We start from the raw sequence: 21941 nt of genomic DNA on the forward strand, positions 1-21941 counted from the left end.
ATGCTCCGCTGGGACATGTACATCGGGATTGACTCGATATTTTACTTAACCTCTGAGCCAAACGGCTGCAAGGATCACAAACGACAAGAAATGAAACTAATGCCAACGATCTGGGGGGCTTCCAACAGCTTGTTAAGGGTAACACAGCCCCTTTTTTTTTTTGGGGGGGTGGTGGCCATTATTGATCTTCCATCTAATGTTTAAATTGAGCATGTCTGGACAGCACCTCAACATTGTACGCCTCACGCCTGCTCGCTCGTGCCGAAATTTTCAATGTCCTTATCGATTGGTCAGATTCAATCACCAATTAACAGCGCTATTATTGGCACTTAGCGCTGATTCTCCGCTGAATTAAAGCTACAGGAGCAGACGACACTTACGTCATGGAATGTCAATGACAGTCGGCGATGATGACAGTGTGTGTCATCTTGTGTGTTTTTTAAAGTAAATATTGAACAGAAAATAGTGTACAGGTCACTGTGACACAGTGTGTTAAAGAGATTCAAACTTTAAACCTGGTTCTCCTTCGTACTGACTACTTGATGAGTTACAATAAATGTCGATGTTAACAAGTAAAGAAGGAAAAGAAACTTTCGGCACTCATCACAATGGGAGCTAACCTTCATAAAAACGCGGGTGAACTAAATGTAGATTTATCTTTCCTTAGGCGAGTTATCACTTTTGTTACCATACTACCTTTTTCATTTACATACGAACTTGTGAAAAAGATGGCCGAAGCAACGGCAGTAAGATAGGACGATGGAATACAAATATGTTTTTTATCCATATTAAATGTCTAGGTTTAGCTTTTTTAATCCTAAAACTTTCTAATTTAAAATAAAATGACTTTTAACAGCTATAGATCACTACTTTGGAAATATAATTGGGTTGCTTTTAGAACTTAAAATTCAACATCACTAACATGACAGCCAAACTAGGGACACAACAGTCGGAGCAGTACTCTATAGAAAACCTGTATGTCCATGTCACTAAACTCTACAGACAATCTTGTATTCAGTTTCAAAGAAAAGCTTCGAATGTATAAATACCTTACGTCAAGTCATTTAAGAAAAGAATGTCCCGATATCTGGTCACGTATTTGATTGACGTGGCGATCTCTGGTTTGTGTAAAGTGACCATCAATAATGGTCTACATTCAGTTTAAAAAGCATGTGCACTTTTTAAGAAACAGTGGAATATTTCAAATTAAAACTGTTTATTTATAAGATAAAATTAGATGTTTAATTTTAATGTCTGTATATCAATCGCAACTTTGTGAATATGGAAAACCTTTTTTTTTTTTCAATTTTGGGTTTCGTCTAGTAATGTTACAATTTGTATGAATCAAAGCTCCTCACATATACATTATGTCTACAGTTTAGCTCAAGTAGAGTTGGCTTTCTCCTGGCATAACTTATAAGAAACTAAGTTATTTTTTCTCATCATTTACAAAAACAATGCCTTAGTATTTATTTCTCTCTCTCTCTCTCTCTTTTTTTTTCTCACGCACTCAAGCTAAAACATTATGTGCCCAATGGAAACAACAGAGTGGTCAGAAAATGAAATGTATTCTTTTGACTCGCCAAACGAACCATACCGGGTATATGACAGCACCCACCTCGCTACCTCAACCATGTTGTTTTTAACCTTATGCTTAATTATACTGACTAATTCTTCTTTGTTACAGTCTATTCATTGATTGGTGCAGCCCTGGGCTTTGTTATACATTGTACTGACATGATTCTTTGATATTAATTATTTATTTTAATTCTTATCAGAACACATTAAACAGATTTTTATGTTGTTCTGTTTTTCGAAAAGAAAATGTTTCGTTGAAAACAACTATTCCAATAAAGTCTTAGCTGTGTTTTGTGTTCTAATTTCGTTAGATTATCCTTACACTTATTTCTCTTTAATTGCTTTGATCATGCCAAGTCTTGTGTTAGTGCAATCCTGCTAGTGGATACATGCAGAGACATGGAGAAATGTTCAACCTCAAAATGTTGTTTGCCCAGGTCTTTATTATGGCATCACAATGACCATAGTCTCCTGCGCCACTGGGATGACTGTCTTTGTGCTCAACATACACCACAAGGGCGCCAGGGGCAGAGAGGTTCCAAGGCTGCTCAAATGTATATTTTTTGGCGTTATATCCAGGATCCTTTTTATATCCCTCGACATTGAGGAGGCTCCTCCGGAGCCCAGAGACGCCAGAGGCCACAAGGGAACCACGAAAGGGATGGTGAGTTGTGTGTCTGTTTAGCTCAACGTGTTAGCTCCCAAGTCTGTGTCACCATTTTGTCCACTTTTCCCAGGTCTGTATTATGGTATTACCATAGCTATTGTGTCCTTTGCTACGGTCATGACTGTGTTTGTCCTAAACATTCACTACAAAGGGTCACGTGGAAGACAAGTGCCGAAACTACTGAAAAAGATTTGCTTTGGCTTCATTGCCAAACTTCTCTTTTTGAGTCTGGACATGGATGACCCACCACCAGATCATAAGCATGCTGCTGGAACTAAGGGAATGGTAAGTAGAGGAAGGGGGAATAACTCCTAGGTCTTTATTTGATTGCACACAAAACGTCCAGTTTGGAGGTGTGTGCTCAAGCTTGACAACCACTTAAGGTCCTTTGAGTGGGCACACGACCCCCACCTCTGAAGTTTGTTGTGCAGTCACGTGACATTTTTGTAGGATGGCTGATTTACTAAAGCACCAGAAACGTAAAGGCACATGTCTGTCTGCAACAATAACCCGCAATGCTGGCCAAAGCTTGAGCTTCACTCTCTGTGAGAATGTTTCAGGACGTCCACATTTCTATGGCTTTTATCTCGCATGAAACTCTAGAGTCTAGATAGTCATTTAGTCTATTCCATTTCAACTGTGTTGTATTGGTCACGTAGCTAGTAGTTATGTAGTACTAGATAGCAGCATCTTCGGTGGACCCTAGGAAAAAGAGAAAGCATGAGAGCATTGAAACTTATAGATGAAAATGCTGTATATTTGGTCTAATGTTGTAACTTTCCTATCAATGAAACAACTCGAGTGTAGCATGGTTGACTTGATAACTGAAAACTAATTGCATGTCATTGTATGCAGTCATATAACCTACTCATATATAATCATAGAATTTAAGTTGCACCTTGCTACAGATACGTTTACAGATGTATAAGGTAAACTTAGAAGCCCAAACTTCCGTTTTACTTTCACTAAGCTCTATGCGCCATTAACGCATGACTAAATGAAATCACATATCAAATGTGAATCTATGCAATCTTGACCGAGAAATAGTTACATAAAAAGAAAACCTTTCTAGGTCAAAAAATGTATTAAAATGTGCACTTCTTTGTTCTTATGCACAGTCTTGCTATATATTCGAAGAAAAACTACACAACACCAGTCCATTCATTAAAACTTAGTTGTATTTTAAGTCTAGTCCTATTTGGTCATGTCAACATTGCATCCTTATATTTAAAAGACACTCTCCGATGATTGGCCATACAACTACTGCAAGCGATTGTATTGAACAAAGGTCGATATTGCACCACCGCCCACCTCTTTTAGGTTGATAGCTCAGTTAATTTAGCTGTCAACCTAAGCTCAGTTAATTAGGGTGTAGTCCTACAAAACTAAGTTGTTTTAACTCTTATTTCCTTCAAATGTCCAGTCAGACCTCGATGTGTGCGCTCATCTTTCAACAAACTTTGTGTGTCATGTCGTGGGCAGTCCATCCAGACCATTCGTTACAGAAGGCCTCAACACTGACCTGCGACGTAGTAACCTTTTGGGCAGTTTAGACCAATAGCTCGTTGCCACGTCGTACCGACTTGTGACGAAACAACGAGCTATTGGTCTCTGATGCCCACAGGTTACGACGTTGCAAGTCAGTGCTCAGGTATTCTATGTCGATTGGTCTGGACTCAAGTTTGGGTCTTGCTAACAAAGTTCCACTGTAGAATCAACATAGTCTAGATAAGAAATAAACATAGTCTTAGAACTAACATAGGCACGTGTTTAACCCCGCTTAGGGCCGAACTTAGGGATACGCAAAGCTAACCACACGTAGCCTCGATGCTGAAGAAGCATCGCAATTATTTTCAGTGCATTTCAATAGATCAAAATGCTATAAATTGCAGAAAAGTAATTGCCACTTTTCACATGGCCGCAACATAGCAAAGTCCGGCTTTGCTCCGGTGTCATCTAATTCATATTGTATTTGCAAATTTCTTGTGAGATTTTCTTATAGCAAACCAATGATTTTAACAATCAAACAAATTTATCCTTCAGCATACTTGTGTTTTATTTAGATTCTTGGAACTTAAGATACCTAGTTTCTTTGGTTTAAATGTGAATTCTCAGAATCCTTAACTCTTTCTAATCGACGATACCATCGTTGATTTTAACCTCATTAAAATAAATTAATGTTTAACTTTATAAATTTGACTTTGTGTTATATAAAAAGGGCATGCATTCCCCTTTAATTCTATACCAAATACATTTTCTGATAACAAACAACAAAAGCTATTGAAGCTTAGTCCTAACAGGGTAGTGAAATAGTAATGAGCAAAATGAAGAATTCCTTCGAAACGTGGAAAAATAATTACGGAGAGAAAGAGTTAACGATTTTTTTGTTTTGTTTTCACTCACGATTTCAATAGCATAATTAAATGAGCCAATAAAAACATGGTCTCGTAGGGCAGTTTCAACATATTGAGATTGTTATTATAATATAATATAATATAATATAATGGTAGTCTATTGAATTATATGTTCATGTTTTAAGTTTATATGAGAATGATGAATGTTTAATTATTGGAATGCTAATTGTTTAAAACAGCAACCGGTGCCCACCAACGATTATTACTCTAGATACGACATCGACAGACGGCCGGAGAATGGTGGGATTTCTCCCAGATTTACCCGGAAGTTCACACCAACTCCCTCTACGCCAAGTGGAGACAACACAGAAAGACAATTTTTACGAGTTTTGCAGAAGGTAATCTTTTTTTGACGGGCTTAACTCGTTTTTTTTTTAATGTAAGGTTGTTTTTGTTGTTGTTGTTTTTTGAGAAGTTACATTCCTATCAATATGCCAAGGAATCATCACCATAATCGATATGAGAAATTCCTCCTTGAAGAACTTAAAGTCAGAGAAGTTTTCATTTAAACACAGTAAATCTTCGTATCAACCCTGCTTAGTTTTTACCTAGTTAGTTGCATATTTGTTTTTAAATCACTTTTGAGTTGTGCCACTGTCATAGAGTGAGAGTCTAATGATTCCTCCATTACGAGTTGATTTTGTGCTAGAAATGGAAGAGCTAGGAAAATTGGATTCTGTGGTGCTAAAAAATGCACAAAAATTGTCGTAATGCTTTTTTTTTTTAAAAGATAAAGATCAACACTTTTTTTTTTACACCGGATACACCACAAAGTTTACTATTTATAGTTTTTCTACCATATATGAAAATCTCCTTATGAGATCTAGGAGTTCTGCCCAATGTACTGACTATTGGTAGCAGCGAAAGGCACATTCACACATCTCTTTCTCTCTGTCTTTTTACTCAGTATTCAATTACCTGTATTACTATTTTGGGTTCCAATGTCAAACTTTACTGGAATTTTTTTCAGGTTTATCAGACGATAGAAAAGAATGAGATCAGACTAGAGGATCAGGACAGAAAAGACGCTATCAAGATAGAATGGCAGCAGTTGGCGCTGGTTATAGACAGACTATTGCTTGTTATATTCGTGGTCTTCACAATCGCCATCACACTGGCTCTTATCTTACCAGGCTACTATGCCCAGTCGAAGGACATCGAATGACCAACCGAATGACCAACCGATCCCAGCCTGAAGACTTTCTGACGCGCCATGATCTCCTCGAGAACTTGGCCAGGTGTTGTGAACCAGTCCATTCATGCGCCGTGTGGAATACCACTTGCCAACTCTGTTGTGAAACAATCCATCCAGAAATGTTCACTTCTAATATTCGACAATATTTCAAAAACCACTTGTATTACATTTTTTTCACTAGCTCGGTACTAGATTTGTGAAAGACGGTTTTTTTTAATAACTGTACATACTATAACAGAAATTATCAAAAACGTAAAGCTCTGAATCAAAGAGTGAACTCTTTTAATTAAACAATCTTTATTGACCTAATAATTCATCCGAGCAGTACTTGCTGTTATTAAATACTATATAAGCTAATCGCTTGTAAAGTGGAATCTGAAACAATGCAGTTCTTTGAAGTACTTCGCACAATATTTCCTTGACAGTGCTCTGTAGTTATGATCTATCATTTATCTACCAGGAATGTGACAGTGTGAACACAATGTCATCAGACACTACTCTATGGGATAAATGAACCATCAAGATACGACAACGATCTACTGGACTAGAAAGCATTGTGGGATTACCTACAACGCATTTGTACCTTCAATAGAAGAGTTGGCACCCTTGATGTAGCCCAACTTGTGAGTTGAAGAGTTATCCCCCCTGGTAATCGAGCCATCTCTGGAATACAATGAGGTGCCATCAAGTGTCTGTGAAAATATCCAAATTAAAAAAAAAATTGTTGCTACTGTATTTAAAATATTTTTATTTGACAGTTGCGTTTCTTTCATTTTGATCTTTAACCAAGTTTGTTTTTGTTTTTTTACTGTAAGCACAACTGATGAATTTTGCGTAGACTGTAGATACTATGTGTATATTCAGAGAATTTTCAAATTGTGTATATATATGCGTAAAAAAAGCAGTTTTACTGTACAGCTGTGTTTGACTGTGAACGATTTGTGTCTAAGTTCCTTGTTCTGTTTAACGATCCTGACTGGTTCAGTGAGCAATCCACTAACATCTTTCTATTTGAGTATGAGTTCGGTATAACTGATTTGCTTCTAACTGGAACATCTTTCAATGTGTACTAGTGATTAATGAATAATAAAAATAAAACAACTATCTTCTAGTATTGTGTTTCTTTGTTTTTATACAATATGTACAACCTTCTATGTACGTTTTAAACGTGCTCAGCCCAGACTCACACAAACACATACTTGACTTGTTTCTTTCACAAAAGGTGTTAAGCAAAACTGCGTGATGGCTCCAACATTGGTCAACCCCATGCTGATAGATGCCTTCCCTGATATCGCACATACGGAGGTCTTTTCAACCCTCAGCAGAAAATATAAGTCAAATATGACTGCATTAGAGAATCGCTGTTCGCCGATGGCTGTGCCCTGATGTTCTCTAATGAAGCAGTGTGAGTTTATCACTAAAAAATGTTGTCGTGTCAATAAAAAAAAAAGGGGGGGGGGGGGAATGATTTTCTGGGTCAGCCTTCTCCGAATACAGTAACTATGGAATCGGAGATACTTACAGATGACCAGAAACTAAGGATGTGAAAAACGTTGTCCATCTTGATTAATGACAACTTAGATTAATGATGATGTGGACAGTGTGTGGACTTCCATGTTGCACATATTAGAGCTTCGTTTGGCAGACTTCAAGAGCAAGTATGGTCAAGAAGAGGACTCAGCATATCAACAAAGTTGAAGGTTTGCAGTCCTTCCCTCATATATATAAAGCTACACTCAAGGGGAGTTAACAGATAAAAAGCTACACTCAAGAGCGCTGCCCCAATGAAAGCGCAATCACCACCCATGTTTGAGACATTGTGTCCATGAGCTCATGGTGCAGTCAGTGTTAATGTCTTAGGTTAATGGGCTAAAAGTAGAGCCGTCAACAAATAAGTCAGATCAGACAAACCAAAGCAGTCATTACTGCAATAGACTGCAATTTGACTTTTCAAAGCCGACATCGGACTTCACAGACATTCTAGTTTCCCAGATCTTGCGATCTATTGGGCTTTTCTGTGCCCACGGCTAACAAGCGTATTATGTGACCAACAGCCTTGACTAAGAGGTGTCCTAAAGATCCCGAAATAAAAAAAAACATTCTTCACCAGCATATGATCCCTGGACACCTCGGTTCGGGAGCCAAGCGTTTCACCACAGCGCCTCACTGAATCCTAGAGCTCATAGGAAATAAAAGTATGCTCATTGTTTACCATGAAGGAGAAGCTTCTATGTTGAGAAAGATTTATTTCCAAACAAGAACTTCCACTTCAACGATCCCTACTAGTCATATCTTCTGCTATTAGATAAATAATTACTCCCCATGACTGTGAAGTCACTTTTGTGTGTGTGTGTGTGTGTGTGTGTGCGCGTGCGTGTGTGTACACATACACACATTGACTAACTTCACTGACCCTCATAACTAAATAACAAGCTGCTTCTGATCACCTGCCAACTTGTCAAGTAGTTCACTGGAGATGTGAACATTATGTTTCAACTCACTGCTTGTATAGTGTTACTAATTACACAATGAAAACTAATCCCTAAATGAAATATTAAGAAAATTTGAAGAAAAAAAAAAACTTTAAAAAAAAAAAAGCTTATATTCAGCCTAGTTGTATCAATTAATTTGGATCAGTCATGTGATTAAATTTGTAATAGATCTAGACTAACAATAAAAAAGCATTTTAAAAAAAATTTTAAAAGGGGAGCTCATGGCTCAAGCTTTCTCAGGCTTCTCAAGCCAACACTGTAAGCACCCTGCTAGTGGAGAGCTTATGAACATGGAAGATTGTTTAGTTATCTAATGTTTCTATAGTCTCGTCCTATTTTTCATGTTGTGTTCACTAAGATTCAGATGACTACCTACAAAGGGGACTAATTCAGCTAATACCACCACTTCAGTCAAGTACAATTTCTTTTCCTTGTTTGAGGTACCAAACAAAATAATTAATTACCAATAGTTAATTAACTAGTTGGTAATTTTTTTTAAGTTGATTTTTATTTTGTTAGATAAAAGAAATAATTGTGCAAAGTTTCAGCTTGATCCAAGATTGGGTGTGGAAGAAATAAGGTGTACAGACAGATAGAGTAAGTGGATATAAGCTGTGTAACAATACTGATAAGAAACTGAAACTTGATGAAAACTTGAGCTTTGCTTCATACATTTAATCTCTCTATATCTCTCTTTATATACATTAGCATATACATATCAACACATGTATCCTACTATAACATTGTAGGGCAACTCAAAGCTAATATATATATAAATGTAAATAAACTATAAAAATATATACAAGTCACAACAACATTTTTGAGATTTCAACCCAAACATTCAATAGATGAACATAGAGCCAACAACAATGTCCTAAGCTGTGGTACTGACCTAGTTGAGCAAATGAGACACACTCAATTTATATACAATAGTTTAATAGCTAAATTTGAGATCAACTAAGAAAGAGCAAGAAAGGGAAGGGGGCATATGGTGGTTAAGATTTTCATTCATTAAAATCCAGTGATTTGTAATGTAAAACTCAATAATTATTGCAAATGTTATATACTAAAAGTTTGTTTTCTAAATCCAATGTAGAACCAGTGTGGATGTGAATATAAATCAAATTGAGATATTGCTAGTCTCTCCTTAACCCATCTAAAAATAAATTATATTGCAGATGGTGCTGGCCTACCATTGACTCATCAAATTGTTGAAATTGCTCGTTTCCCTTTGACTTATCTAACCGTAAATCAAATTGTAAATAATGCTTGTCTCCCTTTGAGTTTCTAAAACTAAATGATAGACTACTTGTCTCCCCAATCCTTACAGTGTCCCCCCCCCCCCCACCCCCTGAAAGTAAATATTGAAAAAACAGTTTGTAAATCAACAAATTAGTTGTAAAACAAGATGTCAATCTACAGGGAAGCACAACATTTAAAACATGAAATATAAGATGACGCAAATAAAAGTATAGTTACTATTTTTTCTGTTGCTTGAAATGTATTTGAAAATTATGAAAATAGATGTAAGATATATACATTCAACCAATTGGCATTGCTGAAGGAGAAAGTGGCAGCCGATGGGATGAGACTGGGGATGGGATGAGGCTGATCTTGATGGAGACAGTTTGCTGCCGAATGCGGCAGACTGTACATGATGATCTACAACACTATAATTGTGGTACTGCACAATGGATTTAAACATGATATTCCAACATCAACAGTCATGTGGATCCAAGTTAAACTTTCCATTAATCTCTAGGACAAGAACAAAGTTGTATAGAAATCTTAAAAAAAAACCCTGAAAACTTTAAATATAAAACTTCTTCACAATCGTATTTTGAATTTCTGGTATTTCAAAATCACAAAAGAATTAAGAATCACCCAAGATACATTTTAAAAAATGTTTTTTTCAAAACTTCATGATCTAATTCAAAAAAGATTTTTAAGTAATAAAATTGCATCACAGGCGAATGTCTTTGAAACAAGAGTAAGAAAAGTAAAAAAAAATGTAATGCCATTAAATTGTAACATCGGGGGGGGGGGGGGGGGGGGGGATAATTTTAAGTCAAAATATAAGCACTTCTATTGTAATCAAGTCAGTCACTTCTATTGATTCAGTTCCAGTATGTTTGTAATCAAGTCAGTCACTTCTATCGAGTCAGTTCCAGTATGTTTGTAATCAAGTCAGTCACTTCTATTGAGTCAGTTACAGTATGTTTGTAATCAGGTCAGTCACTTCTAATGAGTCAGTTCCAGTATGTTTGTAATCAAGTCAATCACTTCTAATGAGTCAGTTCCAGTATGTTTGTAATCAAGTCAATCACTTCTAATGAGTCAGTTCCAGTATGTTTGTAATCAAGTCAGTCACTTCTAATGAGTCAGTTCCAGTATGTTTGTAATCAAGTCAATCACTTCTAATGAGTCAGTTCCAGTATGTTTGTAATCAAGTCAATCACTTCTATTGAGTCAGTTACAGTATGTTTGTAATCAAGTCAATCACTTCTATTGAGTCAGTTACAGTATGTTTGTAAGTACAAGAAGACAATGGAAAAAAAGTATTTCATTTGAATCACACTGAAAAACAACAAAATAATTGTGCTTGTTTAGCTTCATATTTACCATAAAGTATCACCATATAAAATGAAGGCACACTTGAGATGTCACAACTCTTTCAGCTCCACTGACATATATAAATTTGAAACTGGTAAAAATTGTTATCAATAGTATTGCAAAAATATCAACAAAATTAAAAGTTGTGCCAAGAAATTACTTAGTTGCAAGACATTGACAAGTGAACATATAAAGGTTCACTAACTTAGTAGGAGACAAAGGCAATTGTAAAATAAATTATGGAATGGATTTGAACAATTCAGTAGGAAAACTAGAGGGCACTGAACACGCGTTGAAATAAAATGTATAAAGGTACAAATAAAATGCTAGAATAAATACAATCGACCAAAGGCTTCTAACACTTCAATGATGATTACATAAATGAAGTTATTAAAAAAAAACATTTGAAGGATTTCAGCTTCCTATTAAGTCAATTTCAATTCCTGGTCATTGGACTCTAAATTTATCTCTGATCTGTTTCCATGATGCATGTTCCAGCAAAATATAAACCAGAGAATGTAATGCTAAAATCTTGTGTCTGGCATTTTTACCATTTTGAATGCAGTTTGCAGATAATGAGCAAATTTGTGTGGCAAACAAAATAGTTATAAGTACAAGTAAACTAATTGCAACAACATTAGCAAACAGAAACATTAAAATATTGCTCAATCTAGGTCACATCATTTGGACGGTATCTATTTTTAAATTTGTTAAATATTTACTCCAAAAATACAACAAAAAACATTTTGTTAACTAAAAATCTGCCCTTTAAAATATTTAGATGAGAAATATTTAATTTTTTATAATAAGAAAAAAAGCACTATTTTAATAACAAGAAAAATATTTTTAAAATACTTTAAAAAAAAAAAAAGCATATCAAAGGGGAAAATTTGTAGCAAACAGACAGACACAGAGAAAGTTGATATCAGCTTTGAACAAATTAAAATTAACCTTTATGTTCAGACTACTGTGTGAACATTATACAATTCTTTCTTATTCGTCTGATCTCTGTCTTGGCTTCTCTCAGACTTTTGATTTATATTTTGAGCAGATTTGCTGTGAAAAGGCATGCTATAATCTGGCATGCTTTCTAGACTCGCAGTACTTCTTCCATGGAGAAAAGCTTGAGGACCGCTGTTTGAGCACCGGCTGTCTGTATCTAAATATGCAGAGCCTGACTTGACAGCCATTTCTTTCTTTTTGGTATCATCCTCATCTTCTTGATTAAAAGTACCGACCTGCGGGATGATGCTGAAGTCATTAAGAGACTGTAGCGTGAAACAATTATTAGAGCCACTGGATAGTATTGAGCCACTTCTCAAAACCGAGTCAGAGCCACTACTGGAATCTTTGTTATGGACAACTGCAAAATGCTCCTGCCTGTATTGTTCATTTCTATTACTGACTGCTAACGGTGCCCCTGTCCTTCTTTTTCTTTCCAGTGACTTATAATTCAAATTCTGATCATGAAATACTGTGTCATTACTATCACTGGAACCTTGTTTTTGCAGCACTGAGTTCTCATTATTGTCTTTCTTCACTTTTTGTTTAGGTTGGTGTAGAGGAGGAGAATTATCATGCTGAAATTTGCAGTCAGTGTGACTGTGATTGGAGAACTGGTCATTAGGTGGCAGAAGTTCTTGATCGGAATCCTCCCTGAACACTTTCTTATCTCTCAGCTCATGCAGCACATGATCCAATTGAAGTCTTTGCAAGATGTCCGGCAGCAGTTTGAGAAACATGTCTACTCCGTGTCTGCGCATACATTCTTCTACTAGTCCATTCTGCAACTTACCATCTGATGTATACCTGAACATAAGAGAATGCAAATTATTTTAAATTTATAAGAATAAATGAAAATGCACATTGCAAATGTCAAAGTGTAATATTGAATATCTAAGTTCATTGTTGTGAACTTGAACTAAAATTAGTCATGGTGAGACAGAATATTTATGTAACTTTCTCTCTACCTTTTGTGAAGGATCCTAACATAGAAATAATGGTCAGACTAAATTTAAGTCAGCTGAAAGAAGATATTGGGAGACTTTTATAGAAGGAGGCAAAGCCTTAAATAACAAGGTTTTTAGTTTCTCTGGTGTACAGAATATAGGTATTGATAATTGAATAAACTATTGAATGAGTTTTTTTTCACTTTTCAGAATTGAAAACATTTCTGAGCTCTTTCGCTAGCAACTTGAAGTACTTTATATTAGTTAAAACAAAAGTTCCCCTTTCAGACCTATAGGGCAGATGATAAGGTCACCTTTTTTTCTCGGCCGAAAGTTAACGAGAAGGGCGTCATGTGGCCAGCACAATGACCAACCGCCTTTACTTTTCACAACTATTGTCAGGTACCTATTAAATTTGGGTGGACTCAGAGGTGCCCTAAAAATTCAAAATCCTAGTCTTATTTTTTCTCTCTTACTGAATTTTATTTCTCAATGATGTAAATGGGATCTTAAAACTCAAAGAGTTAACAAAGAACAGATTACTGTGATTAACTTTTGGTGTAAAATTCCCAATAAATGAACAAAATGTTCATTGTCTTCTTTAAGTATGATGAAAGTAATGAATTTCTCCAGAAAGTTTGAGAATAACTAAAATGATCACAAAAAAAAACAAAAAAAAAAACTATAGAAATGTCATTATAATGTACATGTATATATATATATACTGTAACTAATTTTTTAAAAGAATATATATATATATATACCACCACCTTTTTCAATGTGAGGAAAAAATTATTACTTTTCTTGTATTTTAAAGTTTATTATTAATATTAATTTTTTAGTAGTTAAACGTTAGGCAATCCATCATTGAGTACCAGCACCAATTTTTTTTTTAGAAAAAAAAGGCACAGTATATATATATATATATATATATATATATCATGAATGGGTAAAGGTGATTATCTGGTACCTAAACCAAAATGATTCAGGCAGGGGAGGAATTCATTAACCTTGCTTGGTTACCCCATCAAGGAGAGCTCTTAAAACCTTTGATACTTTGAACATCAGGAGTCAACATTGAAAAAAAAATGTGTTGTTGGGTATTACACTCTGGCAGCCCTTATCACGCTGCTAACCCCAAAACTGTTCTTCGCCCCAACAGTTACGTGGAGTTGGGGGAAACTGTTGTGCTGGTGACAATAATCCAACCAAAACCATAAGCCACAGTTCTCGTATGACTACAGAAGGTCAATATCTTTTGACTTGAAGTTTAATCAAATGTTTTTTAATTAGAGAAATGTTGAAAGAAAATATTAAAGGGATGTTATGCAAGTTACAAGAAGCTAGTATTTTACTTTGTTTTAAAGTTTCCTATGTCTCTTTGTGTTATTCCATACTCTCGACACATTCGTTCTGTTTGAGTTTTATCCAAAGTTTCAGAGATTGTTCTTTTTATAGTAGCATGAACAGATTTACTGTCTGGTGCTTCCTGTAAACAAACACAAATAATTTTTTTTTTAGTTTTCACTAAATTTTTTATTCATTTAAATATCATTTGTTTTTTAATGACTAAAAAAGGCTTTTATAAAGTGTACAGTTTGTAATAAAATAGCTTCAAAGACATGACTGAATGTGGGTTACTTGTAAAATGTAAGGGGGAGAAAAAAAACAACAACTTGAAATCACAAACTATTTAATCTAAAACAACTTGTATATAATTTTTAAAAGTCCTAACATCTAACTTCTAAATGAGAAACAATGAAGTCACCTGTGTTGGGTTAGGGATAACTTTCAAATCTCTGACATAAAATGTCCTCATGAGATCATCTGTATCTTCTCTCATGGCAGTCTCGTAATCTCTGATGTCCCGTGGGACATGCATGATGTCTATACAGCACTGGAATATAGATCCAGGTACTTGACGAGGTACATTCTCTAAGGCCCACTGAACACGAATAGGATCTGTCTGCCGGCAACAGTGAATAACATCGTACAGTCGCCGTGCCTGTTTAATAAGAAATAAATAAAGACATTTTGAGACCAAATTTTTACTTTAAGATGTACTAGTGCAAGGATCTAAAGACACTATTGAAATGAATTGTTTTGGAGCTGGTACATTAGGAAAATAAAAAAGTTTCCAATTGGAAACCTTCCTCACACTCAGAATTAAAAAAAATGGTTATAACATAATTATGGTAATGTTTTCAAGCTAAGCTTGAATGATAAATATAAATAAAGTCTGAAGCTGAAACAAATAACATGACATATAAAAGCAGCACTAGAGTACAAGAGTTACTGACAGAAGGTGGTGAAACAAATAGGAAAATAGATAGTTCTGATGAGGACATGAACCAATGACCTCCAAAAAGGCCATATCACCTGGCAGTGACAAGGTACTAAGCTAACCTATGTCTTGAACATCCCCATAACAAGAACCCAAGTCCGTAGATTTATCTCAACCTGCATTGTCACCCAGAGTCATGTGGTTACCTGAATCATGGCTTCCTAAGCCCACCTACATTTTTTGTTCTAAAGGTGATGTGACAAAACAGAAAGATTGAGACAGTCAGTTTTAAGTTTGGATTTTATTTCAGTTTTCTCAAAATTTATGTCATTATGTTAGAAGAATTCTTTTTGCTTGTTATTTCTACAAACTAAATTATTCAATTTCTAAATAAACTGTTCCTGAATTCTAATCAAGTGGACTCACCTGAAGTAGTGTCTTTAGACCTAAATCTAGAATCACAACTTCATAGCAGCAGCATGACAATAATTTAAATCATCAAAATGATAATAAAGCTCACAAACTAAATAAATACTTTTCATAATCCAAGCACTCAGCATTGAGACATATACAAGAAAAAGGAATGCACAAACTATTAACTTAAAAGCCAACTAAAACTTCTGGACCTGATAGCATCCCAACTTAAGTACTCAAAGAACAAAGTACCAAGCTCACAACTGTACTCAAAAAAACTTGTTCACGGTTCACTAAATCACAGTAGAGTATTGAATAACTGGAAAGAAGAGAATGTCATTCTTCTTATAAAAAAAAAATAGAAAAAAACTGATCCAGGAAACAATCAGCTTCACTCATTAGATGTGTAAAAACTTAAACCCACAAGATGTAGAGATGTTATACTACACATTGATATTCTAAATACCCTACCTCCTTAGTATTAGGGCTTTAGGAAATTTAGGTCATAAAAAAACTCAGCTAATACGTTCAATATATAAGACAAGATAGATAAACAGTTCTCAGCCTGAAATTGGGGTATATGTGTAGAACTTGGCAGACTAATAGGACACTAAAAACAAATGCTGGTAATGGCAGACAACAGAATTCATGAATATTCATTTGAAGGGAATACAAAATGGGAAGAGAGAAGTACAAAAGTGACATGTCAAAAGTCAAATCTGTTTTTGTGACAAAAGATGTAGTGATATAGATTTTTTTCTCAGCTATTAAATATTGTTGATGAATTTTACTGAAATTTCTATTCAAAATAGTAAACTCAATCAAATGTACAAAATGAAATACATAATCTTATAAAAAATTAAAATATGTTGAGCTCACCTGCAGAGGTTTAAATAAAGGGTTTAAACCATCAGGCCTACAGATGTGCCTCCAGCAGGAACGCTCCAATGATTCCCCCATCACATCCATCCTCATCACAAGCCGACTGTCTGATGTGGCATCATCCATTAGAGGAATCTGCATATCTGTCAAGAGCTGGCGGTCAACATCTGATTCTTGCTTACGGATCCTCTATTTGCAAATATATACAAATGTTATTAGATAAATGCTGGACCTGCATATCAAATAGTATTTTTTTTTATTAAAAAAAAAAAGAATAATTTCATAAAAGAAGACACACAAAATACTATTGTTGTATACCTCTAGATAATCTTTGATTGTAAGACGTCTGTCCCAGAGGTATAAGGTAACTCTGACTTCTCTACGTGAAGGAGTTATCTGCACATGAGATCCAAACACCATTGAGCAGACAGATGGTAGGCTAGTGTTGGAGCATGTTGTACAGAAGTAACCACTGGAATAGTTTGAGAAGGAGATTTACAAAGGGAGATCATCATTTGCCATGAATATAATGATAAAACATCAACTTGAATAATGTCAGAATATCTATAACTCAGGCTTGGATTATTTACAACCAATCGTGAGCTATAAGTCATTCTCTGCCACTGCCAGGGTCATTTATTAACTGAAAAAAATATCATTGTAGAAACAGTGCTAAGATATATTCAGTAAGGTTTATTATCCCCCCTATTTTCATAATTTAAGCATTTGTTTACAGCAATGTATAAGAAAAAAAAATTTATTTAATACTTTTTCTTTCCATTAGCAAATATCATTGGCCTCCTTTAGTCGTAGAACGACTATGGTTCATCTCAGAGCACACTTCCTCATGTGGCTGTGGAGCCCTATTTTGGAGAGACACTCCCGTCCACAGATAGTGCAGGTTAAGGTGGCTTTTGCTTCGGTGGTAGAGGAGCTGGCTGTTTTTCGAATTGTGCGTTTTTCTTCCTGAGCTGAGACCCATGTACTTTCACTGTCCATAGCTTTCTTGGTCACTGTCTCTCTCCACCTGTTGCGGTCTAGAGATATGTCTTCCCAATTGTCAGTATTGATGTTCACTGATTTGAGGTCACGTTTTATTACATCTATGTAACGGAGGTGGAGGCGACCAGTTTTTCTTGTGCCAGTCGCGAGTTGACCATAGAGGATGACTTTCGGGATGCGCTTGTCCTCCATCAGGCGATCATGTCCAAGCCAGCGCAAACGGCGTTGTCTGAGGGCTGTTAAGATGCTGGGAATACCTGATCGCGCAAGGGATGCTAAAATCATTACACTGTATAAGAACAAAGGTGACAGAAGCGACTGCAACAATTACAGGGGAATCTCCCTCTTAAGTATTGTAGGCAAAGTCTTTGCTCGAGTGATACTTCCCAGGCTACAAAAACTCGCTGATCGGGTCTATCCAGAATCACAATGCGGCTTTCGCTCAGGGAGATCCACGATTGACATGATTTTCTCCATCCGCCAACTCCAGGAAAAGAGCAGAGAACAAAGGATGCCTTTGTACATTGCGTTTATTGACCTGACAAAGGCCTTCGATCTAGTTAGCAGAGATGGCCTCTTTAAAATTTTACAGATAATAGGCTGTCCACCCAAGCTACTAAATGTAATCATATCTTTCTACCAAAATATGATGGGTACAGTGCAATAGCAAATATAATGAATTGTCATTCAACATCAATAACAGTACTCTTGAGATTAGGGGATTCCAAATTGCTAAACAAAAAAAAAATACATTGCTAAAATCCTCCAGTTCACTTTTTGTACCAAATGTAACTCACTCTATTCCTAAATACTCCTTGGACCAGCAAAAGTGTTAAGTAGCACAAGGACAGCCTAAATCTTATTAGAAGTACTAAAACTAGTCTCATTTTGTTAAAATATTTAAAGAAATTGAAATGCATGAACACTCTTTTATTGTAAAAAACTCTTGTCTAGAACATACAGTTGTGTCTTTTTGATTTGTGCAAAACATAAGTTCTTCACTTCAGATTTAAGTTGTAAATGTTGAACATTATAAAAAGGATAAAACATTAAGAAGTATAATTTCTACCATACCTGAAGTGCAGAGTGTGAATATCAATTGTTCGACCATCCCTACTTTTTTCCCAATAGCCATCCCTATCTTCATTCACTCTATCTTTCCTGATCAATGTGTTTAAAATAGCATGACCAAAGTCATCAGTAGAAAAGGTGTAAACCTGTTGAGATGAAAATGTATTGAAGCATTGTCTTTTTTCGCAAAAAGAACTCAACTACTCGAGTTTAATGGCATCAGGGGAAACAAAAACACTTAATTTCTAACATATTTGCAATTACAAGATGTTATATCAATGTTGTGTTATATCAATGTTATATCAACATTGTGAGAGGAACTGCAGATTCAAACAATGTTCATCTAAAATGAAACTATTATCTAGAGGCAGCCTTTGCAGAAGGCATGGACCCGATTGTCACAATTGGGTACTGACAGGATTTGTAAATGTAGGCTATATATGACATACCACTAGGCTTACAGTGCTGTTTTTTTTATGCCTAATTATTGTTATAAAGCTGGCTGCTTCTTAGTGTTTGAATTGTACTTGTTTTTGTATTGATTTAATGGTCATTAACCAACAAAATGATCAGAAATAAAATCAACAAACTAGATGATATTTTCTGCTGAACCCCTGAAATTTGTATAAAGCTCATTGAGACAAAAGAAAATTTTTTTTATCTAAATCTATACAAAAATGTTCTACCAAGCCAAACTAAGACACACATTTAGAAAGTGATTCACTAAAATAATAATACTAATAATGTATTAAATAATTCTGCTAAAGTTTGTTAGTTTTATTGTATGAACTCTTGTAGTCTTGTACTCAAGTGTATCATGGGGAAAGTATACCAGAATCTTGACTTACTTTAATGAATGTTACATCAAAGTCTTCAGTCAAGGAGTGGGGCAGTCTAATACAAAGAGGTCTTTGAAAGCTGCCCTCAGGTTCTCTGTGGTACTCAACCACTGGACTGATCAGACTTTCATCTGCTGGGAACTGAAACTAGAACATAGCATCACCATCAGCAACATCACCAACAACAGAACTAACAAAATGATAGTATAACTACAATCAAGTGTCAGTAATAGTTAGATGACTCAGAAAAAAACTCTGAACTAACAGGTTTTCTACTGTTCGATGAACTCAGAATAGTTAAAGTGAATGCATTTCCACAGATACAGGTTTTCTACCATTCTATGTTTCAGAATAGTTAAAGTGAATGCATTTTCACAAATAGTACACAAACTATTTAAGTACAATTATGTGATCAAACCTTTTTCCTTATCTCAGGTGTATCAGTAAACACTGCTCCATAGATGTCCACATAGTCACCTTTCAGTATAGCATTGGCAACAACATGTAATGAAACATCCGAATCCTTAGCCTGCATCACTCCACCTTTGCTGGTAAATGTGCCACCAAATTGCCAAGGTGTGCCAAACACTAAGAAACAAGATTTATTCCACAATGTATTATTTGTAACTTTTTTTCATTTGCACATTAATAAAAGTGAAAATAATGATCTAAATAAAATAAAAATAAATTATGGCTTTTATATAGCGCTACTTTCATGCTTATAGCATGCTCAGAGCGCTTTGGTCCAATCCCAGTTGTGGACCAGTGGGGAGAGGGGGGATCTAGGAGTAGTTTTCCATGCTGCCTTTAGGCGCTCAGTAAACACAAATCTGCCCAAGTCGGGTGTCGAACCTCGAGCCCCCTTCATAGGTAGCCAAGCTAAGTTCAAGCGCACTTAGCCTCTGGACCACGCTTCCCACTAAAAAAGAAAACACATGAAAAAAAAAGAATGTTTTAATTGTAAATGTTAATTACTGTTTATAAATGTTAATTACAGTTTCTGAATGTTAATTACTGTTTATAAATGTTAATTACAGTTTCTGAATGTTAATTACTGTTTGTAAATGTTAATTAATGTTTGTAAATGTTAATTACTGTTTGTAAATGTTAATTACTGTTTGTAAATGTTAATTACTGTTTGTAAATGTTCATTTCTGTGAATTTCTGATCTGATTTGTTTTCAATTCTTGTTATAAACAGAAGATTATAATAGATTAGTTTAGATGATTAGTGCACAAATGTTAGAAGGTAAGAGGAATTTAATAATGAGGTAACAAAATATGAAATTAAAGAGAGGAACTAAATAAATAAAGACAATTTCAATATGGACGTTGAGCCAACAAGACATAAGTCAGTCATAAAAACAGTGAGCAACTACTGCCAATAATACTGCATATAAAACAAAACAAAAAATATACCTGTTAAACAACTAGCTGACGTCACACCACAGTCAGTTTGTGTGCCAGATGAAGATTGATAACTTTCTATATCATTCTTTGAAGAACTATCAGATTTCTTGGTCAACCACTCCATTTTAATCTGAGGCTCAGAGTACACTGACATATTATCCAAGCCAACTTCCACATAATTGTTTGATGGTAACGTTGGAGGAATACTGGAATCACACAAATAACTCATAACAGATACTAAAATTAATTGATTGTGAACACGAACTAAAGCTGTGTCTGTCTGATCATTAGAAACAGTCTTGGGGTAACATCTTGAAGATATGAAAGCTATTCAACATGCTAGTAGTGGACATATCATGAAGTTGTTAAAAAGAGCAGAAAGAGGGCAGAATCTTTAGAAAAAAGAGAGATGGATTTTTCTTATTACTAAAATGATACACTGCACTGATGACAGGGAATGAAGGTTGTTTTGTCAAACTAAAAGTGGCATAACAATAGTTTGTTTTTTTTTCAATTTAAAAAAATAATTTCATGTAAGCTTTTAAAGTAAAACAGGCAATTTACATAAGTACAATTTCACACTTCATTAACAAACTTTAGGTACCTTGCTTAGTCCATTATGAGCAAGAAAAAATGTCATTAGGATTCAACCTGCAACCTTTTGTAATTAATACTCCTAACCCTAACCCCCAAGCCATTTTAAAGAAAACAATATTTTTATCAAGTGCTCATTTCTATCTTTAATTATTACCGAAGGTAACTTCTAGCTGAATGATGGGAGTTGATACTTTTACTTCTGCTGCTCTGATTGCTGTAAGTTCTTGAATCACTGCTTCCTGAGAGGTTGCTCTTGTCTGACTGGCGGCTGTATCTCTGACCTCGGCGCTCATCAGATCGATAATAACGTTCTCGTCTGTCAGGTTCAAATTCATCTGATGACCTACTTTCATAGTTCCTGTTTCGTCCATCTCGCCTACTGTCTCGCCTGTAGTCTGATGACTCTGCTCTGTCTAATTGTGCATGCTCCAAATCATTGTTCATATATTTCACATCCACATACCTAATAAGTAAGAAACAATTAAATATTAATTAGTACAACACTAATATACAGAGTTCTAGCTGGTTCTTTTCT

The 21941-nt window shown here is 35.3% G+C and overlaps 2 protein-coding genes across 9 annotated transcripts in view; one reads left to right on the forward strand and one right to left on the reverse strand.

The window, feature by feature from the left end:
• The window catches only part of LOC106057771 (neuronal acetylcholine receptor subunit alpha-10-like), a 199171-nt gene extending 192206 nt beyond the window's left edge, over window positions 1-6965 (forward strand). For 2 of the 3 annotated variants that reach the window (XM_056037292.1, XM_056037300.1), the window contains exons 10-12: window positions 2016-2242; window positions 4839-4997; window positions 5630-6965. In XM_056037292.1, coding sequence (XP_055893267.1) covers window positions 2016-2242; window positions 4839-4997; window positions 5630-5824 — 581 coding nt within the window. In that variant the 3' untranslated portion in view covers window positions 5825-6965. Of the gene's footprint in view, window positions 1-2015; window positions 2243-2315; window positions 2531-4838; window positions 4998-5629 lie in introns of all 3 variants that reach the window. The other variant, XM_056037304.1, reaches the window with a different exon arrangement.
• Window positions 6966-9006: 2041 nt separating this feature from the next.
• Window positions 9007-21941, reverse strand: part of LOC106057772 (uncharacterized) — a 39915-nt gene continuing 26980 nt past the window's right edge. For all 6 annotated transcript variants that reach the window (XM_013215092.2, XM_056037361.1, XM_056037364.1 and 3 more), the window contains 10 exons: window positions 21561-21869; window positions 20819-21015; window positions 19819-19988; window positions 19410-19547; window positions 18565-18707; window positions 16807-16960; window positions 16486-16677; window positions 14677-14913; window positions 14264-14397; window positions 9007-12768 (listed from right to left, as the gene is read on the reverse strand). In XM_013215092.2, the coding sequence (XP_013070546.2) occupies window positions 11919-12768; window positions 14264-14397; window positions 14677-14913; window positions 16486-16677; window positions 16807-16960; window positions 18565-18707; window positions 19410-19547; window positions 19819-19988; window positions 20819-21015; window positions 21561-21869 (2524 nt within the window). In that variant the 3' untranslated portion in view covers window positions 9007-11918. The remainder of the gene's footprint in view (window positions 12769-14263; window positions 14398-14676; window positions 14914-16485; window positions 16678-16806; window positions 16961-18564; window positions 18708-19409; window positions 19548-19818; window positions 19989-20818; window positions 21016-21560; window positions 21870-21941) is intronic.

The sequence above is a fragment of the Biomphalaria glabrata genome, chromosome 1, assembly GCF_947242115.1.
Source record: "Biomphalaria glabrata chromosome 1, xgBioGlab47.1, whole genome shotgun sequence".
Taxonomy (NCBI): domain Eukaryota; kingdom Metazoa; phylum Mollusca; class Gastropoda; family Planorbidae; genus Biomphalaria; species Biomphalaria glabrata.